Below are 19571 nucleotides of genomic sequence, written 5' to 3' on the forward strand. Positions count from 1 at the left end.
GTGCCTCCCGGTGTCGTCCCCCCCCCCCCCCCCGTGTCCGTGTCCGTGCCCGTGTCCGTGTCCCCGCCGCGGTGTCCACTGCCCCATCCCAGCCCCTCTGGCCCCACCCTGGCCCCCATCCCCCCCGCTGGCCCCCATCTTCATCCCCACAGCCCCGTCCCAGCCCGGGGCCCCTGGTCCCTCGGGTGTCCCCCACCCTAGCCGCTGTGTCCCTGTCCCCAGCCCCCGTTCCCGCCACGTCTCCCCCACCCGCATTCCCATTTCCCCGTCTCCGCTCCAAAACCCATGTCCTCGGTGCCATCCCAATCCCCGTGTCCCCCTCCCTAGACGTCCCCGTCCCCACCCTGTCCCCTACGGCCCCTTCCAGCCTCCGCATCCCCCCTTGTCACCTGCGTGTCTCCACACGTCCCCATCCTGACCCCACACATGACCCAACACTGCAGGCACCCCTGGGCACACGGCCCCTGTCCCCGGTCACCACCCTGCGTGGCCAGCCCCTGTCCCTGGGGACGAGCCACCCCACGCGGTGCTGGGGACCGTGGGAAGGCCACTCCGGCTGGCTACGCCACCGGGTCCCCCGGGGACGTGGCTCCCCGGGGGATGGAGTGCTGCCCGCCCTGCTGCCTGCCAGCTGCCTGCACCCTCTGCAGCCCTGCCGTGCCCTGCAGAGCAAGGCCACCGTGGCAGGGACCATGCAGAACAGGGCTGGAGGGACAGGCCATGGCCGCGGGGACAGGCTGTGACAAGGCTTTCTGCAGCACAGGGGGGCCAGGTGGCCCCGGCCAGGGCTGGGGGACCCTGGGTGCTGCCCAGGGTGGGATGGCACCCCGGGAGCGTGACGTCCCGCTGCAGCGTCACACCTGGGAGGGGACCTTCCCCTGAGCATCGCCCTGTCCACGGCCCCCAGCGGCCACCCAGCAGCAGGACCCCCGTGCCGCGGCCCTGCCAGGGTGACCCTGCAGTGCAGGCGGGGAGGGCAGGGGGGTCTGCACATCACGCCCCGGGAAGGGACCGGGGCGGCGGGGAGGCCAAAGCCCCCCCTGCTCCTCAGGGCTGAGCAGGGACCAGCTCCTGGTCCCCTCCCAAGGGACGTGCAGGGTGGCCCTGGGGACAGAGCCGGGAGGGGGACATCATCGCCGGGACACCACCAGGTCACCTCAGCAGCATCTCTCCAAGTTATTTTTTTGGGGGCACCCAGCACACCCATCGGGGCAGAGCCCCAGGGCCCCCGTGGTGACAGGTCCCCTGCCACCCACCCCGGAGCCGGCCGGGCAGGGCTGAAGGCTTTATCGAAAAATCGAAACCACACAACTTAGTAGTTATTATTATATAATGAAAAAAAAAAACAATCAACCCAACCTGCAGTGGAGGGGCACCCCCGCTGTCCCCGCCACCAGCGCCAGGGACCGCGTGGGGGACGCCGTCCCTGCCACCGCCCGGCCGAGATACAAAAAGAAGGGGTTTCAGCCGAGAGCAGCACCACCGTCCCCGAGCCCCCGCCGCCACCGCAACCCCCTCGCCGCCCCCTGGCCCCGACCCGGCCTGGAGGCCTGAGGTAGTTGGGGGTACCCCGCGCAGGCAAGACCCCCCCCCTCAAAAGAGCGGGGAGGGTTTTGGGGCTCCCTGTGTCCTGCAGAAAGGGGATGGTTGGTATTGCAGCCGGAGGGGAGCCGGCGCGGGTCGGGGTCTGGCTGCGGCGAGGCGTGGGGCGGCAGTGGGAGCACTGGGGGGGAAGCCCCGAGGTCCCTGAGGGGTCCCGGGCAGGCTGGGGGCATGGAGCGGGTGTGTTGGCAGCAGGGCTGGCTGAGGGACGCGGGGACACCGGGTCCCTGCACGGTGGACGGTTGCGCTCTCCTGTGCGTAGGGGGTGGCAGCCCCGAGGCCGTGGTGATGGCCTGGCCAGGCAGGGGACGCAGGTGGGTCCCACTGCTCCGAGTGCCAGCCGAGGGCTGAGGTGGGAAAGCACGCGGTGACAGCCCAGCCACCCCTTCCTAAAGGGAGAAAGGCCAAATCCTGCACCCCCATCACCCCGAGGGGGCTGGTCTGGCTGCCTCTCCCCCCCCCAGGACAGGGCAGCTGCCTGAAGGCAGGGTGCAGGCAGCGATGCTGCCAGGCCGGGAGAGACACCCTGGCCCTGCAAGGGGCACCAGCAGGACCATGGGGGTGGCCGTGGGGGACGGGGACAGCGCTGCGCAGTCCGACGCCACCGCCCCCACTGCAGCGAGGCGAGCTGGGGGGCCCGGAGCTGGCAGACACCCCCCTGCCCTCCGAGCCCCCTGCTCCAAGGCACAAAGGTTCCCCGGTCAGTGCCAGCCCCACGGCCGCCCCTGCCCGCAGCAACGCCGGCACCGATCCCCCATGCACCAAAGAGGGTGGCAAAGACACAGGTGGCACCAGCCCAGAGCGAATGGGCACAGGGAGCTGCTTGCTCTGGCTTCGGGGTGCTCTGGTTTTGGGGCACCCCAGCTGCCCCCAGCCCCTCTGTGCTGCTGCCCTAAAGCCACCCCCCGTCCCCAGGAGCTGGTGGCTTGTGCGGTGGCATCGCGACTGCCCAAACCCGCGCCCAGCACCTTGCGGAGGGTTTATTGCTGGCATGAACACAGTGATCTGTCAGGGCAGGGCAGCCCAGCTCCGGGGGGTGGGGAGGAGCATTTTGGGGACCCGGCCTGGGGGGCAGGAGCTCACAGCAGCACCCCTCCCGCTGCCCGCTCCCTCCTCACCGCCAGCCGCTCCCAGCACTGCTGCCGGCACCCTGGTCCCACCGGCCGCATTGTCCCACGGGAACGCTCCCCGCCACCCTGCAGCAGCCAAAGGCACTCGGTGCCCCCGCCGGAGGGGGGAGCACACCTAGCACCAAGCCCAGCAGCACCCCAAAAGCTGGCTCCTGACCCGGCAGCACCCCCCAGGGCCCTTAGCACCGCGGCAGGCTCCTTCACGGGGAGGGGGGATGTTTGCGCCGAGCCAGGGACCGGGTTAAGGCTGGAGAAGCAGCGAGAGACGAAAGAAACCCGACCGCTCTCACTCAGCCAGAGCCGGCTCAAAGAGTTCTGAAAAATCTGTGCAAAAACAAAACTAAAGGGTTAAAGACCCCCCCCGAGACCCCCCCCCAACCCCAAGCAGCTCTAATAAATACATGTGCGGTTTGCGGCTGGCGTCAGGCCGGCGAGCCCTCGCTGCTGGCCCCGGGGTCTCGCCAGGCGGCTCTCGGTGCTCTGGCGCTGGAGGCGGCTCTTGGCGGGGGGGACGCGGAGGGCGTGTGCTTCGGGGTGGCTTCTGCACCGGTTTATCGTGGATCTTCCCAAAAGGCTGCGCCGAGCTGGGTCCCAGCCCGCCGTCGGGGTGTCCCCTGCGGGCTGCTTCTGCCACGGGCGTTACTCTGCAGCTGGCGAGGGGGGAGAGGGTAAGGGGGTGCGGAGCGACGCGGTGCCCCCAGCATCCCTCCGTCCCATCCCCTTGGGACCCCAGGGCTTCGCAGGGCGGCAGAGCCCCAGCAGCACCCAGCACCCTGCCCAGGGGCGATGTGGGTCCCACAGGCTCTTGCACAGGTCAGGGTCCCTGTGGCTTTGCCCATGTGTGCCGACTACTCCTGGGCTCCGCTTGTGCCAGCCGGAGTGAAACCCATGCCCGCTCACTGCCTGGACTGCAGGCAGGGCTTCCCCATCCTTCCCGGAGCAGCTTCCCAGCTGGAGCAGAACCGGGATCCACTCACCCTCCTCCTCCCAGCCCTCCGCCACTCCTGCCAGCTCGTAGTGCTTCTTGCGCAGCTCCCCCAGCTTCTGCCGCTCCTTCTGCAGCTGGTTTTCCAGCTCCAGCACCCGCACCTGAAGGACATCGAGCACCCCATGGCCACCCTGCGCCCCGGCACAGTACCCGGGTGCTCCAGCTGCCACGGAGCCGTGCGGGGCTGGGCACCCCCCTTTCGCACCCGTTATCTCCCCGATACCAAGCCCAAAGACCACTGAGGTACATCCCATGAGTGCTCCGATGGCAAACGGTCCTGGGGAGGGGAGCGAGCTCAGGTGGGCACTGCCTGTGCAGGCAGGGGAAGGCAGAGCGACCTGCGTGGGCACGCTGGGAAGGGGAATTCCCCGGGGATGCCCCGTGCGAGGTGGAGGTGGGCGCTGTGGGGCAGCCCAGGGGCACCCAGGAGCAGGGAGAGGCCTTTGGGATGTTGTGCCGTGATGGAGATGGCGTCAGGGAAGGCTCGAGGACCAACTGCACACGGTTCCTGGGCAAACCTGGCCATTGCCTTCACTCCTTGGGCTTTCCCTGCGAGCTGGAGGTGCCCAGGACCAGGCAGCCGGGCAGGGTGCCTGCACCCACCCACCTCTCCTCCAGCCTGGGCGGCCTCTCGTTAGCCCGAACGAGGCACCAGTGGGTGTGTTTCCCAAAGCACAGGGGAACCTCCTACCTGTGAGTCCATCTCCTGACGCTTGATCTGGGTGAGTGTCATGCTGGAGAAGTCCATGCTGTCTGTGGAGAAAGACACCACTGGCACCCCTCGAGCTCCGCTCCCCAGCTCGGACCCCGCTGGCAGCTCCCACGCCGCTGGCAGGGTCTGCCGCCACGGGACACGCGGGCAGCGAGGGGCAGCCGCAGGCAGAGACCACCGGGGCACGGCCAACTGAAGATGGCGAGCGCGAAAAGCAGAGGTTTCGGGGCAGGTTTATGCTCCTGCAGCCCCACAATTACCTTTCTCCTCCACCTGCGACTTCCCGGCCTTGGTGGAGGCCACCACGCCGGCTGTGGCCTGGTTGACACCCCGGGAGGCTTGTTGGAGCTTGCAAAGGTTGGCGCTGTCTTTGTCTGCCTTCACCTGCCGGGGCAGCAACGAGGGGCCTGCTTACGCCCCGCCGGGGGAGCAGGAGACCAGCCCCAAGGTTTTGGGTGACCACGCAGTGCCCCAGGGTCACCCCAAGCCACGGCCAGGGGAGCAGCCTCACTGCTGCCTGCTCGAGGATGGGCATCTCCCAGAGCCCAGCGCAGGCAGCGGCAGGGGGAGCTGCCGGGCGATGCGGGCAGCGGTGCGGGAGCATCCCGGGGCACCGGGCTCCTACCTTGGAGGCTGCCACCAGCTGAGCGGTGCTGGCCGCGATCTCCCGGGAACAGACCATTAGCTCCTCGAACGTCCCCTTGCCTTGCACCACCAGGTCGGCAGCGTCGCTGCGGGAGGGCAGAGAGGGGCTGGAGCAGCCTCCCGCCACCCCCATCCCCTCCCTGTGGGGACAGCAGGACCCTGCCATCCTCTCCCTGCTCCGGTGGCACTTACACCATGACGGTGGCACCCCAGCCCACGGCTTTGGAGGCGGAGATAAGACCCTCGGTCCAGCGGGAATTCTTGGCGTAAAACTCCTTGGGGGACGCTGCGCCCTGCCGTCGGGAAAGGCACGGTCATGCGTTGGGGACAGGGGGGTGGCAGGGCCCCCAAACCCCTGCTCTCGGGGGAAGGGAGTAAATCAGGGTTTCATTTCGGATGTGTGTGGGAGCTGGGGAGACACTGAGCCCGGGAGGTCACCGGGTCCCCTGCGTGGGAAGGGAGATCAGGGATCTCCGTGACAGCCTGGGGACCACGGCCAGGGTGAGAGCCCAGGGCTGGGGCAGGAGCGCCAGGCAGCCAGTGTTGATGCCCCAACGGGCCAAGGCTCGGAGCAACATGTCCCCAGCAAGCGCATGCTGACCCCCCACTGGCCAAGCACTTGCTGCCCTGTGCCCTGCCTGCACCCCTGCCTGCACCCCTGCCCCCAGCTCACCCGTCCGCTCTCCACGATCTCTCTCTGGAGGTCCTTGGAGGCCAGGACCAGGATGTGGATGGCCTGCATGAGGCCCGTGCAGGAGCCCAGGATCCTGCGAGACAAACCCCACTGAGCCCCACTTGTGGGGCAGAGAGACCGCAGAGCCGTGGGGCAGCCGCTCTGCCTGTGGCACTGGGCCCCATCCTGCCTGCCCATCTCTCTCCAGCACCCCGGCCGCCGCTCACCTCTCGTTCACTTCCAGTTTGACCCCAGTGTCACCAGCCCGTGCCTTGCTCAGCATCTCCTGGTAGAGGGGAGAGAGGCCGCGCTGAGCCCCGCGCACCATCCTGGCCTTGTGCCGGTGGTCCCGGCAGGCGCGGCGCCCATGGGTGCCTCGCGGCATGCAGTGACCCTCACCTCAATGCGGGTGGACGCCGTTTCGATGGCTGCTGCCGTTGCCGCCATCTCCTTGTCCACCAGGTCACCCAGCTCCTCCTGCTTGACGTCCAGCCCTCTGGGCCGCAGCTCCTGGGGAGGGGATGGGATGAAAGGGACCACCCAGGGGTGGCACAGCCCCTCCAGTGGCGCCCACCACGGCCTGACCTCGTCCCACCAGCCTTCCTGGGGCACCCACCTCCCCGATGGCACTGATCCGGCCCAGGCAGGTTGTCACCAGGCTGCAGTCAGCTCCTTCCACCGTCCCCGGGTCTTGCAGGGCGCTGAGGTAGCTCACGGCCTCGCTGCCGCACTGCTTGCACATCTCCAGCAGACCTGCGTGGGCAGCACAAGAGGCTGCGGGTGCTGCACGTGGGGACAGAGGCACCCGGCCCCTGCCTGCCCCAGCATCCTGCCCGTGCTCACCCCTGCCCACCCTGGCCCCTGAACCCTGCCCACTTCAGCATCCTACTTGCCCCAGCGTCCTGCCCACCCGTTCCCCTGCCTGCCCCAGCCCCTGCCCGCCCCGTTGGGCAGCACTCACGGTCAGCTGGCTCCATGGGGGCCACGTGGGAGGTAGCGCTGCCCTGCAGGAGGGTGTCGCTGACCAGGTGGGCGAAGAGGGCCAGGCAGGGCAGAAGGGAGCCAACGGCTGCGGCGGGAGAGCGGGCACACGCCTCAGCCCCGGCGGGCGCTGCCCACCCAGCCCACGAGAGCCGGAGCTGCCCCGTTCCCCCAGCCCAGCCCCTGCCCAGGGCTGCCGGCTCTCACCTGCGCGATTGGAAAGGTATTTGCTGTGCGCGTCCCGCAGCCGCTCCACGCACTCGGAGGCTGCCAGCGTCCTGGACAGGAGGCAATCTGCGGGCAGACAGCAGGCAGGACTCAAACGCGGGGCATCCCTGTCTGCGGCACGGCTGCTCTCCGCCACTGGCACAGAGGACAGCAGGGAGGGGGACTTTGCGCGGTGGTGGGTTGGGATAACGCCAGGTTTGGTGAGCACTAGGGAACTCGCCTGCCGAGCCGGTGCAGCCGATGTGAGCGGGATCCTCCAGGCGACCGAGGGCATCCTGCACCATCCGCTCCGCCTCCCGCGCAGTGCCCTGCAGCAGGGCAAACTGCTCCTCGGCCAGGCGCTGCTGCAGCGCCTGCTCCCCGCTCTCCTGCCGAACCAGCGCGGGTGTCAGGGCGCCCGCCGCGCCGGCTGCGCATCACCCCCGCGCCCCACCGCTGCCTCCAGCGCTGCCGAATCCCCACAGCGCGGCAGGGAGGGCAATGCCGAGATGCCCCGTGCCAGTGGTGCCCCCGGGGTACCTTGTCCCTCAGCTGGGTCTGCAACGTCTCCAGCTCCATCTTGCTGCTCTCCTGCTCGCGGCTGAGCGTGTCCTGCAGCTGCTGCAGCTCAGCCCGCAGGGCGGCCATCTCCTCTCCGTGCTGCTCTGCTGCCCGGCTCAGGCTGTCCCTCTCCTGCTCCAGGCTGGCGATCCGGGTGCTCTGCTCCGCTCCCGCCTGGGTGAGCGCAAAACAGCGGTCAGGGCTGTGCTTGAGGGTGAACCCTCCAGTTTGGGGACTTGTTCATGGGCCAGGTTCAGGCCACCCCGACTGTCTCTGCTCGGTGCATCGCAGACTGTGCAGGTCGCAGCCCCTGCAGGTTGCAGCCCTGCATCACCTGGTGCCTGGCAGCACCCGGTGCCTGGCAGCACCCTTGCAGCACTGATGGCCTTGCCTGAGGCCAGCCGAGGCTCCTGGGGGAGGCCTTTCGCTTTTATCATTGAAAATTCACTTCTGTTATGACTGTCAGCATCCTGATGGAGGAGCAGGGGCTACCGGCCCCGGAGCCAGCTCTGCCCCATCCCCATCCTGCTGCAGCGCGTCTGCCCACCCCGGGGTCGGGCAGCTCCATTGTTCTGCCAGCTTCTGCCTTCTACAATGAGCCTGGAAACCCCTGCTGTCCTCCACAGCTTCACAGGCATGAAATACCCTCTGGCATGGCAGCAAGCCCATGCAAAGCCTTGCGATGTGATGGCACGCTCCCTGCCTGGGTTTTACAGCAGGCAGAGCCGCCCTACCTGACCCTGCTCTTGCACCCAGGAGCGTTAACCCCCCCGGTATGATCATCACACCCATCTAGATGTGGGGAGGAAGGAGACAGGGAGTTGGTTATTAGGCCAATGGCGGGTAACACCTCCTGGATTGGTAACGCCTCGCCCAAGCACCACGACAGCGGGCAGACCTCCCCTTCGCCTGGGCTGCCCATCCCGGGGCGGTGGTGGGGTTGGCGGGGGCCACCCATGGGCTCTCACCTGCGTGCTGGACTCCAGGGTGCCCTGGAGGACCTGCAGCTCCTGCCTGCTGGCTGCCAGCTCCCGCTTTAGCGTGTCCAGCACCTCTGCCTGCTCCTGAGACTGCCGGCAAGAAGAGAGGTTGCCGGCACCGGTGCCCCATGGGGGAACCCCCTGCTCATCCGTGGCACGTCCCCCCGTGTCCCTACTCACCTTCCTCTGAGCCTGCTCGCTCACCCGCTGGAAGGAGTCCTCCAGCTCCTTCTTCTCCCGCTCCACGTCCCCCTGGGCCTGCCTGGCTGCCGTCACCTGCTTGGTCACCTCCGCATTCTGGCAACAGCAGAGAGGGAGCTCAGCGAACCCCGGTGTCGGGGAGCATGGCTGGGAAAGGGGATGCCAGGGGGGTTTTGGGGAGCCCACCTTCCGCAGCAAGTCGGCGTGGTTCTGCACCAGCTCGCTGTACTTCTCCTTCAGCTTGCTGTAGCGCTGCTCGTTGGCCTGCGCCCGCCCTGCCATGCACGCAGGGACACCGAGATGAGCACCCAGGACCCCCACCCTGGGGCTCACCCCCTCCCCAAGCCGAGAGCTGGCTCGGCCCGCTCACTTTCAATCTCCGTCAGGCTCCTCTGCGCCTTCTCCGTGTCCTCCCGCTGCTTCTTCAGCTCCTCCAGCTCTGCCCGCAGGAACTCGCTCTCGTCCTGCGCCTGCTGCTTCAGGTGCCGCTGCTCGGCCAGCTCGGCCTCCAGCTCGCTGGCGCGACCGCGCAGCTGCACCGCGCCTCGCGCGCTCTGCAGGGACGGCAGGCGGGCAGCTCCCGGTGCCGTTCAGTGGCTGCCGGCACCGTTTGATGCCCGCCGGTACCGTCCAGTGGCCGCCCCGTGGGTAGCATCACGCAGCAAGGTGAAGCAGTGAGGACGCTGGGCAGTGGGGGTGAGCCTGGCCCCCCCGGCCGGGATGCAGCCCCCACCCCAGCACACCTGGAGACCCCCCGTATGGGCAGGGATGGCTGCGCCAGGGATGCAGAAGCCATCGGGGACAGGGCAGGACAGACTGACAGGGTCACCGCCTTGCCCACCCAGGGACACAGCCACCACCCTGCCAGCCCTGTTCCCAGCGTGAGCCGCCAGGTCTCATCATGGGACTGCCACACGGGTGCTCGCTGCGTGACACCACTGGATGGTGATCACCCACCTCGGCCTTGAAGTTCTCCAGCTCCTCCTTCAGGGCTGCGATCTCCCCATAGAGCTGCTCGATTAACCGGTCCCTGGGAAGGAGAGACACCAGGTACATCCTCAGTGCCACCAGCCGTGCCGGTGCCGTGGGGACGCATCCTGGGAGCGGAGGCGTCCCCTGGGCCACCGCGGCTGCTGTGCTGCAGCAGCCTGGCAGGTGGCTGTAGTGCTGTGCCGGGGAGGAAGCTCCCGGTCTGATCCCGGCCACCTCCGTGGCATCACTGGGACTGCTCACTTGTCATCCTTGTTCATCCCATTCTGGCTGTTGAAGTTGAAGGGGTCACTGCTGAAAGAGCTGCCGAAGATGTCATCAAACTTATTGTCAAACAGGCTCTGCGGGGACAGCAGCACGGACCTGGAGTGAACCCACCCACCTCCTGGGAGCCCTCGTCCCCTCCATGTCCCTGGTGGCACCGCCGAGCCAGCCCACATGCCAGCAGAGCTGCTGCCTGCTCGTGCTGCCTGGATCTGCCCCGCTGCTCCCAGGGCATCGAACATGTTGAATGTGTTGAACGTGGAGCATCTCTGGTCCATCCCCACCTAACTCCCAGCAGGGGAAGATCCCCAAAGCCATGTCACTGCACGCCCCTTCTCCTCCCGAAACGCTCAGCGCCCGGGGACAACCCTTGGTGGAGAGGGGCGTGAAGACCTAACGCAAGCACGCAGAGCTGAGGGGCGACGCTGGGAAGCCAAACATCTCCAGCCAGCCATCACTGGAGGGCGCCAAACCACTAAGAGAAGCACTGCGAGATGAATTCAGCCTGACTCAGACCTAGCAGCACCCACATGCGACACCCAGCACCCATGCGGCCCCCTGCAGTGATGCTCCCCAGCACCTGAGGCCATCCCCGCTGTCTCAGCACCCACCACGGCATGGTTTTGGAGAAATAACCCTGGTCTCGTGCCGAGAGGCACGGGCAGTGCCACGGCAGCTTACCTGCGAGGCCGTGTCCATCTCCACCAGGTCTGTGATGGGCTCGCTGTCGGGTGAGGATGCCTCGGCGGGGATGACCACCACGGGGCTGATGTGCTCCGACAGCGCCGAGGCGCGCAGGAAATTGGGAGGGTTCTGGGGAGGGAGGGGAGCGTGGCTGGGTGGGGGAGGACCGGCACTGCCACAGGGCTTTGGGCACGGTTGGTTGAAATCCTGCCCTGGTGCTGAGCTGGCTGTGCCCAGACTTGTGGGAATGGAGCCAGGACCCGTAGGGATGGAGCCAGGACCCACGGGGATGGATCCCAGCCCCTGGCCGGAGGGGCAGCTCCATCCCGCAGGATCCCACACAGGGAGGGATGCAAGGATGAGTCTTGAGCTCCACATTGCCACCAGCCCCGGGAAGCCAGGCAAGGTGGCAGGTGACCCTTTTTGGGCACTGTCCCAGTGCCACTGGTCCCATTGCTGCTCCTGGCCATGGGGACAGCGAGCGTGGGGACCGGGGACCACGGGCTCTCACCTCCGGCAGCTGCGGGATCTGAATCAGCCGCTTGAAGTACTGCAGGTTGCTGGAGCGGTAGAAGAGGTCCTTCAGCCTGCAAGGGGCAGGGAACGGTTAGGGACGGCTCTTGCCCAACCCACACACCTCACCCCAAAAGTGGGGAGCTCCAACCCCTCGCCTGGCTCCAGGAGGGTGTCACCGGGCCACCGCGCTGCGCCGGAGGGGACGGTGGTGTGTGCTGCCACCAAACCCACGGCGGGTCCTGGGAAGACCCCATTGCCTGTCTCCCACCTCCGGCAAAAACTGACTGCTGGAAGGCTTTCCTCCCATAAACGCGGGACCTGATGAGCAGAGAGAAGGACCTGAAACTTGAGCACCCTGCTCTAGTGGAAGATGTCCCTGCCCACGGCAGAGCGGTTGGACTAGGTGATCTTCAAAGGGCCCTTCCAACCCAAACCACTCTGTGAGTCTGTGAAACCACGAACCACAGCAGAATGGCTGCACGGGGCCGCACCGAGGCCCAGCCACCTCTCTGTGCTGTCCTTCCCATGCCAGACCTTGAAGGACAGCTGAGAAACATCACCACTGCTCCCACCACAGCCCCGGCCACCAGCGGGTTGGGGGCTTCCTGCCTGGAGGCCACATCTGCACCATCACCTTCAGCTCCCCGCAGGAGCAGCTCCCCCAGGAGCAGGGTAGTTCCCTTCAGGATTTCCAATTTTGGGGAGGAGCCGCAGTGTCCAGCCACTCCACTTGTGGCTCCCCTCCATTCCGGCCACGCCGGCATCCCAGTCTGTATCTCGGCGCTGTTGATACCCACCCCGAGGTCTCTGCCCGGGGTGGTCAGAGCCCACGGACAGCCCCGCTATCTGCTGACGTCCGTGCCCGGTGTTTTTCCCCATGGGCACTGGTTTGCAGTTTGTGACCTTGAATTGAGCTGTCCCTCGGCACCGTGACATCCTCCCCCTGCTCTTGGTGGCCAGTTTTCGTTTCAACTACCCTAAATAACCACGTACCAGAGGCCATGGCACTTCACCGCTTGCTTTTTTTCAATCTTACTTAAAATACGGCAAGAGGACCCGTTCCAGCACCGTCACTGGGGATCACCTCGAGATACTTGCTGGCACAAAACCCAACCATTTGTCTCCTCTTCTTTGTGCAGTTACTAATCCAGGGGAGACGTGCCCTCACACCTCATCGGATCATGGACTCACAGAATGGGTTGGGTTGGAAGGGACCTTCAAAGATGATCCAGTCCAACCCCCTGCCACGGGCAGGGACATCTCCCACTCCATCAGGTTGCTCAAAGCCCCGTCCAGCCCGGCCTTGAACACTTGCAGGGATGGGGCAGCCACAGCTTCTCTGGGCAACCTGGGCCAGCGCCTCACCGCCCTCCCGGTCCAACATTGCTTCCTTATGGCCAGCCTGAGCCCGGCCTCGCTCAGCCCCCGTGTCCTGTCACTGCAGGCCCTGCTCAAGAGTCTCCCTCTCTCCTCTCAGCCCCGTTTCAGCACTGAGCGGCCGCAGTGAGGTCTCCCCGCAGCCGTCTCTTCTCCCGGCTGCGCAGCCCCAACGCTCTCAGCCTTTCTCCCCGGCAGAGGTGTCCCAGGCCTGGGAGCATTTTGGTGGCCTCCTCTGGAGCCGCTGTAGCAGGGGCCTGTCTGTGTTGTGCTGGGGAGCCCAGAGCTGGAGGCGGTGCTGCAGGGGGGTGTCAGGAGAGCGGAGCAGCGGGGGAGCATCCCCTGCCTCGAGCTGCTGGCCACGCTGCTGCTGCTGCAGCCCGGGAGACGCTTGGCTTTCTGGGCTGCAAGCGCACATTGCCGGCTGATGTCCCATTTGTCACCCACCAGTGTCCCCCAGTCCTTCTCCACAGGGCTGCTCTCCATCCATCCATCCATCCATCCATCCATCCCTCCATCCCCCAGTCTGTGCTGGTCCTGGGGATTGCCCTGACCCAGGTGCAGGACCTTGCACTTGGCCTGGTTGAACTTCATGAGGTTCTCATGCACCCACCCCTGCAGCCTGCCCAGGCCCCTCTGGGTGCCACCCCTTCCCTCCCTCCAGCGTACCCACTGCACCGCTCAGCCTGGTGTCATCCACATTTCCCAAGGTAGTTCCATTTTTTCCCAGAACTTTTGGAAATAAATAAGCTCACTCCCACTGCACATCACCCTGCAGCAGCTCACAGCCTCTCACGAACCAAACGCCCACCTCCCGCACGCAGCAGCACCCACCCCATCCCACGCTGTCTTTCTCATGCAGACGCTCTCCCACTCCCCGTCTCCCTGCTGTGCCGAGCGCCGGGTCAGCCCCTCCGCTGCCTCCCTCCCCTCTCCCTTTTTATCAACCAGCACCACGACGCTCCTCAGCCCCTGGGCACTGCCAGTCCTCCAGCAGCATCCCAGCCACCCTCATGCCCAAGGTCTCCGGTAACTGGGTGACCACGACTTGGTTCTGGCTCTCTCCTCCTCCACCCTTTATCTGCTGCTTTTAATCTCTCTCTATTGATATCTTAATTTGGGACAGACACAGGTGCCACGAGCTGTACCCTCTCCTAGCTGTGTCCCCACAGGGATGGCTTTTCCCACCCAAAAGCCACCTCTGCTCCACCGCACCACCCAGCAGCACCCCTGGCACCCAGGCTCTCTGCAAGGCCCTTCACGGACCCCTCCTCAGCTTTGCAACACCCAAAGGTTTCATCCTCTGGCTGCCCTTTTAACAAGCTCCCTCGGGTTTGTGCAACGGGCATTTTTTTTTAAAATTCAACAGAACTTGGGGGGGGAAAAAAAATCCTTTTCCCCTGTCCCGCACCCCCAGCACCATGACCATGAGTCCCCCCAGGGCTTGTGCAGACCCTCACCTCCCGCAGCAGCATCTCCAACCGCCTCCATCTGCCGCTTGCATTCTCCTACCCCATTGCATCCCTCTCCCAACGGACCCATCGCAAGCAGAAAAGACTGGTAAGGGTGCTGAGCACCCTGCTCAGCCAACACCCAGCCCAGGGCATCTCTGGGGTGTCCCCACTGGCAACCCCCCCCCCCCCGACACTTGGCTTCTCAGCCCGTGCCCAGACTTTCATCTCAGCACGTCAACTGCAAATTGCATTTAAAACTGCAATTAAAGGGCCTGAGCATTTTAAATCGTCGGATGTGCCGTCAGGCTGAATGCCTCGTTAGAATTAATAACGCTGTTATCTGGTAATTCAATAGCTGTGGATTAGCCAAGCGGAGCGGCTGCCTTGGAGGAAGCTCCAGGGAAAGCTGAGAGGTCGAAGCGGGCTGGATTTCAGAGGCCCAAGCAAGACAGACTCCTGCACTTGCTCCATCCCCATCGCTCAGCTGCTGAGCCCCAGCACAGGGGCTCCGGCATCCCCCTGCACTCCCTGCGCCCTGGGAGCGCCCCCGGAGCATCGCCGGCAGCGCGGAAAGCCAGCGCCCTGGCTCTGGGCACTTACTTTCTGAACTGCTCCAGGAAGCGATCCCGGTGGCCCTGCAGCGTGTCCGCCGGCAGACCTGGAAGAAGCAAGCAGAAACATCACCGGGTGTCTCCACGCTGGGAAGGAGCACGGATCGGGGACAACCCATCGGCACAGCCACGTGGGGATGGGTCTTTCCCAGAGATGGCCGCCCTCCTCCCGCTGTCTGAATGCTCCGGGCTCAGCGTCCCGTGGCAGGAGGGGATCACATCCTTCCCAAGACACCCCCAGGGCAGGGAAGTCATCGGGCTGGCGTTCAGGCAGCTGCCACCACAATTTGAGGTCCTGGGGGATGTGGGTTTTGCAGCCGGTGCCTGTCCAAAGCTGGGGGGGCTCCCGGTGGGCACCATCCCCGCAGCCGAGGGGTGTTCGGCAGGGCAGGCTCCTGGGACAGCTCGGTCCCCAGTGCTTGCACCTCCTTGTCCCTTGCCCTGCTGACTCCCTCCACTCCCCCAAAAAGGCTGGGAAGGAGATGGGGGGCGAACGGCCCAGCCTGAGCAGAGTGGTGACCCCCAGCATCCCCCTCCGTGCCCCCTCTGCCCAAGGTGGTGGGGCTGGGGACACTCACAGGAGTGGAGCTTGAAGAGCAGCTTGACAGTGTAGTCGTAGAGGTGGCTGCAGTCCAGGATCACCTGGATGAGCGGGGCCAGGCGGCACTGCCCCGCGGCCGTCACCGACACTGAGCGCGACATGTCCAGGGAGCTGAACACTGCAGGGAAAGAGCATGGGATCAGGCTCTGGCAGCACCGCAGGGTGCCATGTCACAAATGTCACCCGGAGCAAGAGACCCAGTGCCCCCTGGGGACCCAGTGGCCCTCGGGGACCCAGCCTGCCGCCACACAGCCATTTGCTGGCTCAGCGGGAGGGGAAATTCCCACTCGGGACTGGGACTCCCCCACAGGCATGGGAACAATTTAGCCTGGCTGCAGAAGGTATTTCTGCTGCGGTGGGGACAGGCCAGCCTGAGGCATGGGACACCGGGCTGCCGGAGACGTGTCCAGGGACTCTCTTCACGATCTAGCCTTGTGGATGTCCCACGAGCCGTGGGATGCCTGCCCTCGAAGCGGGCCGGTGCAGCAGGCAGCCTAGCAGGGCGGTTGCACAAGATGTCGGCTTCATCTCCCCCCACCCTGGGACTCCATCTCCCTCCATCCAGCGACTCCCCTCCGACAGGCAGAGCAGCGAGAGCTCCTGCGACGGGGGTGCACCGCATGGATGAGCCCCCCGGCACCGGCACCGTCCCGCCGTGCGGCCACGAGACGGGGTGCTGCTCCAGTTCTGTCGAAACACAGCCCTGTCCCGCCAGCACCCACAACCTGGTGCATGCAGTAAATAAAACCTTGCCCCAGAATTGCTTCAATTTACCCCAAACCTGATCCTGCTCGAGCATGCAGAGGCACGTGACAGCCCTGAGGGTTGAGGCTGGCTTGTTTTTACCCCTCCGCTTGCTCGCGTGGGAGGGCAGGAGGAAGGCAGGGTGCCCCCATGCCTCCCCCAGCTCCAGCACCGCCACAAACACCCACGGCAGCTTGCGTTTGCCACTAATAAAAACCAAAACCTGTCGCAAGCCCATGAGTAAGACGAGAAGAAATTCAGCCTGGGGAGGCTGCCGGAGCGGGAGAGCCCAAGTCTGGGCAGCGGAAGCGCTGCAGGTGGCGGGGAGCAGGGTGGGGGGATGCGGCCAGCCCCACGGCACTGCCAGACGGCTGCCACCAGCCAGCACGGCACGCAGGGACTTCAGCTAATAATAATTTGGGTGAAGTGCCCAGAAAAGAGATGAGCTGTGACGCCCTCAGACGGCATCCTTCCCGGAGCCTCCCCCCAACGCAGCTCAGCCCCCATAGACCCCCCACCCCAACCCCCGGCAGGGCAGCGCCAGGGCTTACCCGTCTGGAAGAGGTTCAGCTCACACTCCAGGTAGTCAAACATCTCCACTGTCAGCTGAAAACTAGGAAAAAGGGATGAGGATGGTTGGGGAGCATCCCTGCGGCCACCATGGGCCTCAACCTGTGCCAGGTGCCAGCCCAGAGGGATGAGCGGGTGCTCCGGCGTGGATGCGCCAGCCTTGCCCAGGGGCTCTGCCCGCTCCCAGCACCCATGGCAGGGGTGGGGGGAAGGTGCAAGGTCCCATCCCCAGCTCGGTCTCGCTGCTGGGGAGGGTGGGCAGTGCCGGTGCCACCCTGGTGCATCTGCCCTCCTCCCTCGCCTCCCGCCCCTGCCCCGCGCTCACAAATTATTGACGTCGTTCTCCCCCGCCTCGTCAAGCTGCCGGTCGGACATCTGGAGATTGCCGGGGAAGCGGGGATTCTGCGTGGGGAAACAGGAGTCAGGAAAGGGTTTCGGAGGATCTCCTGCTCCGGCCACAGCTCTGGGAGCACCAGTGTTGCCAGTCTGGCCGGTGGCCTCAGTGCAAGGATGGGGACGGCTCTTCGGATGCACCAAGGGAGTGATGCAGGGGGAAAGGGGGCTCACACGAGGTCTGCTGAGCAGACCGCAGCATCCCCAGTCCATGGCACCTGTATTCTCCCCAGCAACAAAAGCCAGTTCTCCCAGGGCTTAGAAACCTGCTGAGCCGGGAGGAGATGGGGCTGCCAGCTCGTGCGTGGCATCACCGAGAGCTGGAGGGGAAGGAGCTGATATCTGCTTGGGGCAGATATCAGCCTCTTCATGCTGCCCAGAAGTTTCGGGGAAGGTCCTATCACGTCTCCAAACCAAATCGGGGTGATGGGTACAGCCTGGCTTCAGAAAACCCCTCTTTCCAGCAGAGCTTGGAAAGGAAGAAAACACCACGGGTACCAAACCTGCGCAGCTGGTTACTGTAAGAACGAGGGCGCTCAAAGCCACGCAGGGCTCCCGTGACTTCCCGTTCTCCTCTTGGCAGCACGCTGTTATTTTGCCACAAGCATATTCTATTCTATTCCATTCCATTCCTATTTCTGTAAGAAAGTATCTGGCTAAATAATAAGCTCCATCAACGTAAGCACAGCCTCCCAAGGTGCGACAGGGCACTTTTCCCTTCCTATAAACATGCTCCCCATCACCCCGGCGGCCGGCACGGCGTGGAGCAGACCCGGAGCCAGCCAACTCTGAGTGCATCCTCTCCAAAGGCCAGCCCAAAGAAGGGACCTGCACTGCAGCACTGCCCTGGAGGCTGGAAACAAGCTCCTGACGATGGGGGAAAAACCCAATTGGGATGGTCCCCTGGGATGCTCCCATGCCCAGGAGCACCCATGGCCCAAGAGCCCAAAGGGGAGAGAGAAAAAAAATGGATTTTGGTGACCGGCACTGATTATTTCAAGCTGGGGACAGCACTGGGTAGGACAGGATGGGACGGACATCGGCGGGGCCGAACCAGCAGCACCCCGAGCGCAGCGACGCTTATCAAGCAGGGCAGGCGAGGGAGGGCAGAAGCCCTGGGAGCACCGAGGCAGCTGGGGGCCGAGGGTTTGTGTGCTACCTCGTCCCGATCTGATAAATCTAAGGTGAGATTTATGGTCTGTGATGAACCAGGTATTCATAAAGAAACCGCAAATCTGTGACTGTTGAAAGTTGTGCTGAGAACTCAGGCTGGGCACGCTTGGCAGCGCTTAGGTTAAGTTAAACATTATTTCTCCATCATTCTGAAATTTCCAGGCTGACTTGTTGCTTCCACTCCACTTTTCCTGCCCACATAAAAACCTTATTTCAGAAAGCACTTACAGCATCTTACATCCAAACTTCAGTCCCGATCAAAGGCACGTTTCTAGACACATCTATTTCATCTCTCCTTTGCTGACCGTCGCAGATAATCCTCCGTGCTCGCACGCCAGATGGAGCAGCCTCATCCTCCTCCACACACCAACAGGGACAGCCTCCAGCCCAAACCCCCGGCATCCCTCCCCGCATTCGCGGCGATGCAGAAAAGCCAGGCTCTGCCGCAGGGTTTTCCAGGGGATTTACACCTCGGTGCTGGCCCCTGCCCTGCCTGCGCTGCCTCCTGCCTGTCCCTGCTGCCTGGGCTTGCTTTAGCCCTTGCCGATCTCGCCAGGGCAGCGCTGGGGATAGGCAGGAGCTGCTCCTATGGTGCGGCACGGCATGGCGCGGCATGGCACAGCATGGCCCCCGCAAGCCCTCCCCACTCCAGAACCCCATGGCCTCTCCCACCTCTGCCCATCTCAGATACCTGTGAGGGGATGCGCACCCCAATTTGGGGGTCTCCTACTGCTTCTTGTAGCCCCCACAACTTCCAGCCCAGCCCAGGTGCCTCCAAGGAGCCCTGATCCACCGCGAAACCGTCCACCTCCGAGGCACCGGTCCTTAGGCAGTTTTTGGCCCAGGCTAACGATGGACCCCGGCAACCTGGGCCACGTTTCACGGAGGCGGCAGGACGGCCATGACAGAGCAGAGAACCCGCGGAGGTGACAGCACCAGGACGGCTCTGCCAGCCCCTGTCCTGCCCCATAACGTTGCCACCGCTTCTGGCCCAGTGCCCCATCACCCACCCCTCACTGCGGCTGTGGGGACGGGACGATGCTCACCTTGGTGTGAAACTCCATCTTGGTTCTCAGCAGTTTGAGGTAGATGCTGCAGAGCTGCCCATAGCCCTCGCTCAGGTGGCCCTGGGGACACCAAAAAGCTGTTGAGACCTGGGGCAGGCTGTGAAAAAGCCTTCTCCCCTCGCAGCAGGAGCAACCCCTCCCTTATCTCCCCCAAAAACACAGCCAAAACCCTCCTCGCCGACACCCCGGCTGCAGGTTGGCTTGCAGCAAACGTGCCGAAGCAATTTGGTCAGGACCTTCTCGTCACCTTCTCTGCAGTTTTCAGTGCTCTTTTGGGCCGCCAGAGCTGAGTTTTACTGGGCTTTTTGCCATAAAATAGGAAAAAGGCATTTGATTTTGGTGGAAGGGGATACCGAACGAGACTGGCAAACCCAGCCCGGGGAGGTCACGGCCACCGTGGCTCAGCCATGGCTGAGCATCTGCTCAGCCCTCGGAGCCTGGGTGAGT

General features: G+C 64.7%; 1 protein-coding gene across 4 annotated transcripts in view; it reads right to left on the reverse strand.

The window, feature by feature from the left end:
• Positions 1–1312: 1312 nt before the first annotated feature.
• Positions 1313–19571, reverse strand: part of HIP1 (huntingtin interacting protein 1) — a 51654-nt gene continuing 33395 nt past the window's right edge. For 3 of the 4 annotated variants that reach the window (XM_087751814.1, XM_087751817.1, XM_087751816.1), the window contains exons 5-31: positions 19104–19184; positions 16817–16893; positions 16473–16534; positions 15155–15295; positions 14566–14623; positions 11130–11205; positions 10616–10747; positions 9914–10011; positions 9638–9710; positions 9051–9234; positions 8867–8955; positions 8660–8776; positions 8468–8569; positions 7479–7673; positions 7180–7327; positions 6939–7025; positions 6712–6819; positions 6367–6503; positions 6150–6260; positions 5978–6036; positions 5751–5844; positions 5270–5370; positions 5058–5163; positions 4693–4816; positions 4412–4473; positions 3710–3821; positions 1313–3382 (exon numbers count right to left, since the gene is read on the reverse strand). In XM_087751814.1, the coding sequence (XP_087607940.1) occupies positions 3372–3382; positions 3710–3821; positions 4412–4473; positions 4693–4816; positions 5058–5163; positions 5270–5370; positions 5751–5844; positions 5978–6036; positions 6150–6260; positions 6367–6503; positions 6712–6819; positions 6939–7025; positions 7180–7327; positions 7479–7673; positions 8468–8569; positions 8660–8776; positions 8867–8955; positions 9051–9234; positions 9638–9710; positions 9914–10011; positions 10616–10747; positions 11130–11205; positions 14566–14623; positions 15155–15295; positions 16473–16534; positions 16817–16893; positions 19104–19184 (2745 nt within the window). In that variant the 3' untranslated portion in view covers positions 1313–3371. The remainder of the gene's footprint in view (positions 3383–3709; positions 3822–4411; positions 4474–4692; positions 4817–5057; positions 5164–5269; positions 5371–5750; positions 5845–5977; positions 6037–6149; positions 6261–6366; positions 6504–6711; positions 6820–6938; positions 7026–7179; positions 7328–7478; positions 7674–8467; positions 8570–8659; positions 8777–8866; positions 8956–9050; positions 9235–9637; positions 9711–9913; positions 10012–10615; positions 10748–11129; positions 11206–14565; positions 14624–15154; positions 15296–16472; positions 16535–16816; positions 16894–19103; positions 19185–19571) is intronic. The other variant, XM_087751815.1, reaches the window with a different exon arrangement.

This window comes from Nipponia nippon, unplaced genomic scaffold (assembly GCF_047370975.1).
Source record: "Nipponia nippon isolate SJK-2023a ecotype South Korea unplaced genomic scaffold, ASM4737097v1 scaffold_15, whole genome shotgun sequence".
NCBI lineage: Eukaryota > Metazoa > Chordata > Aves > Pelecaniformes > Threskiornithidae > Nipponia > Nipponia nippon.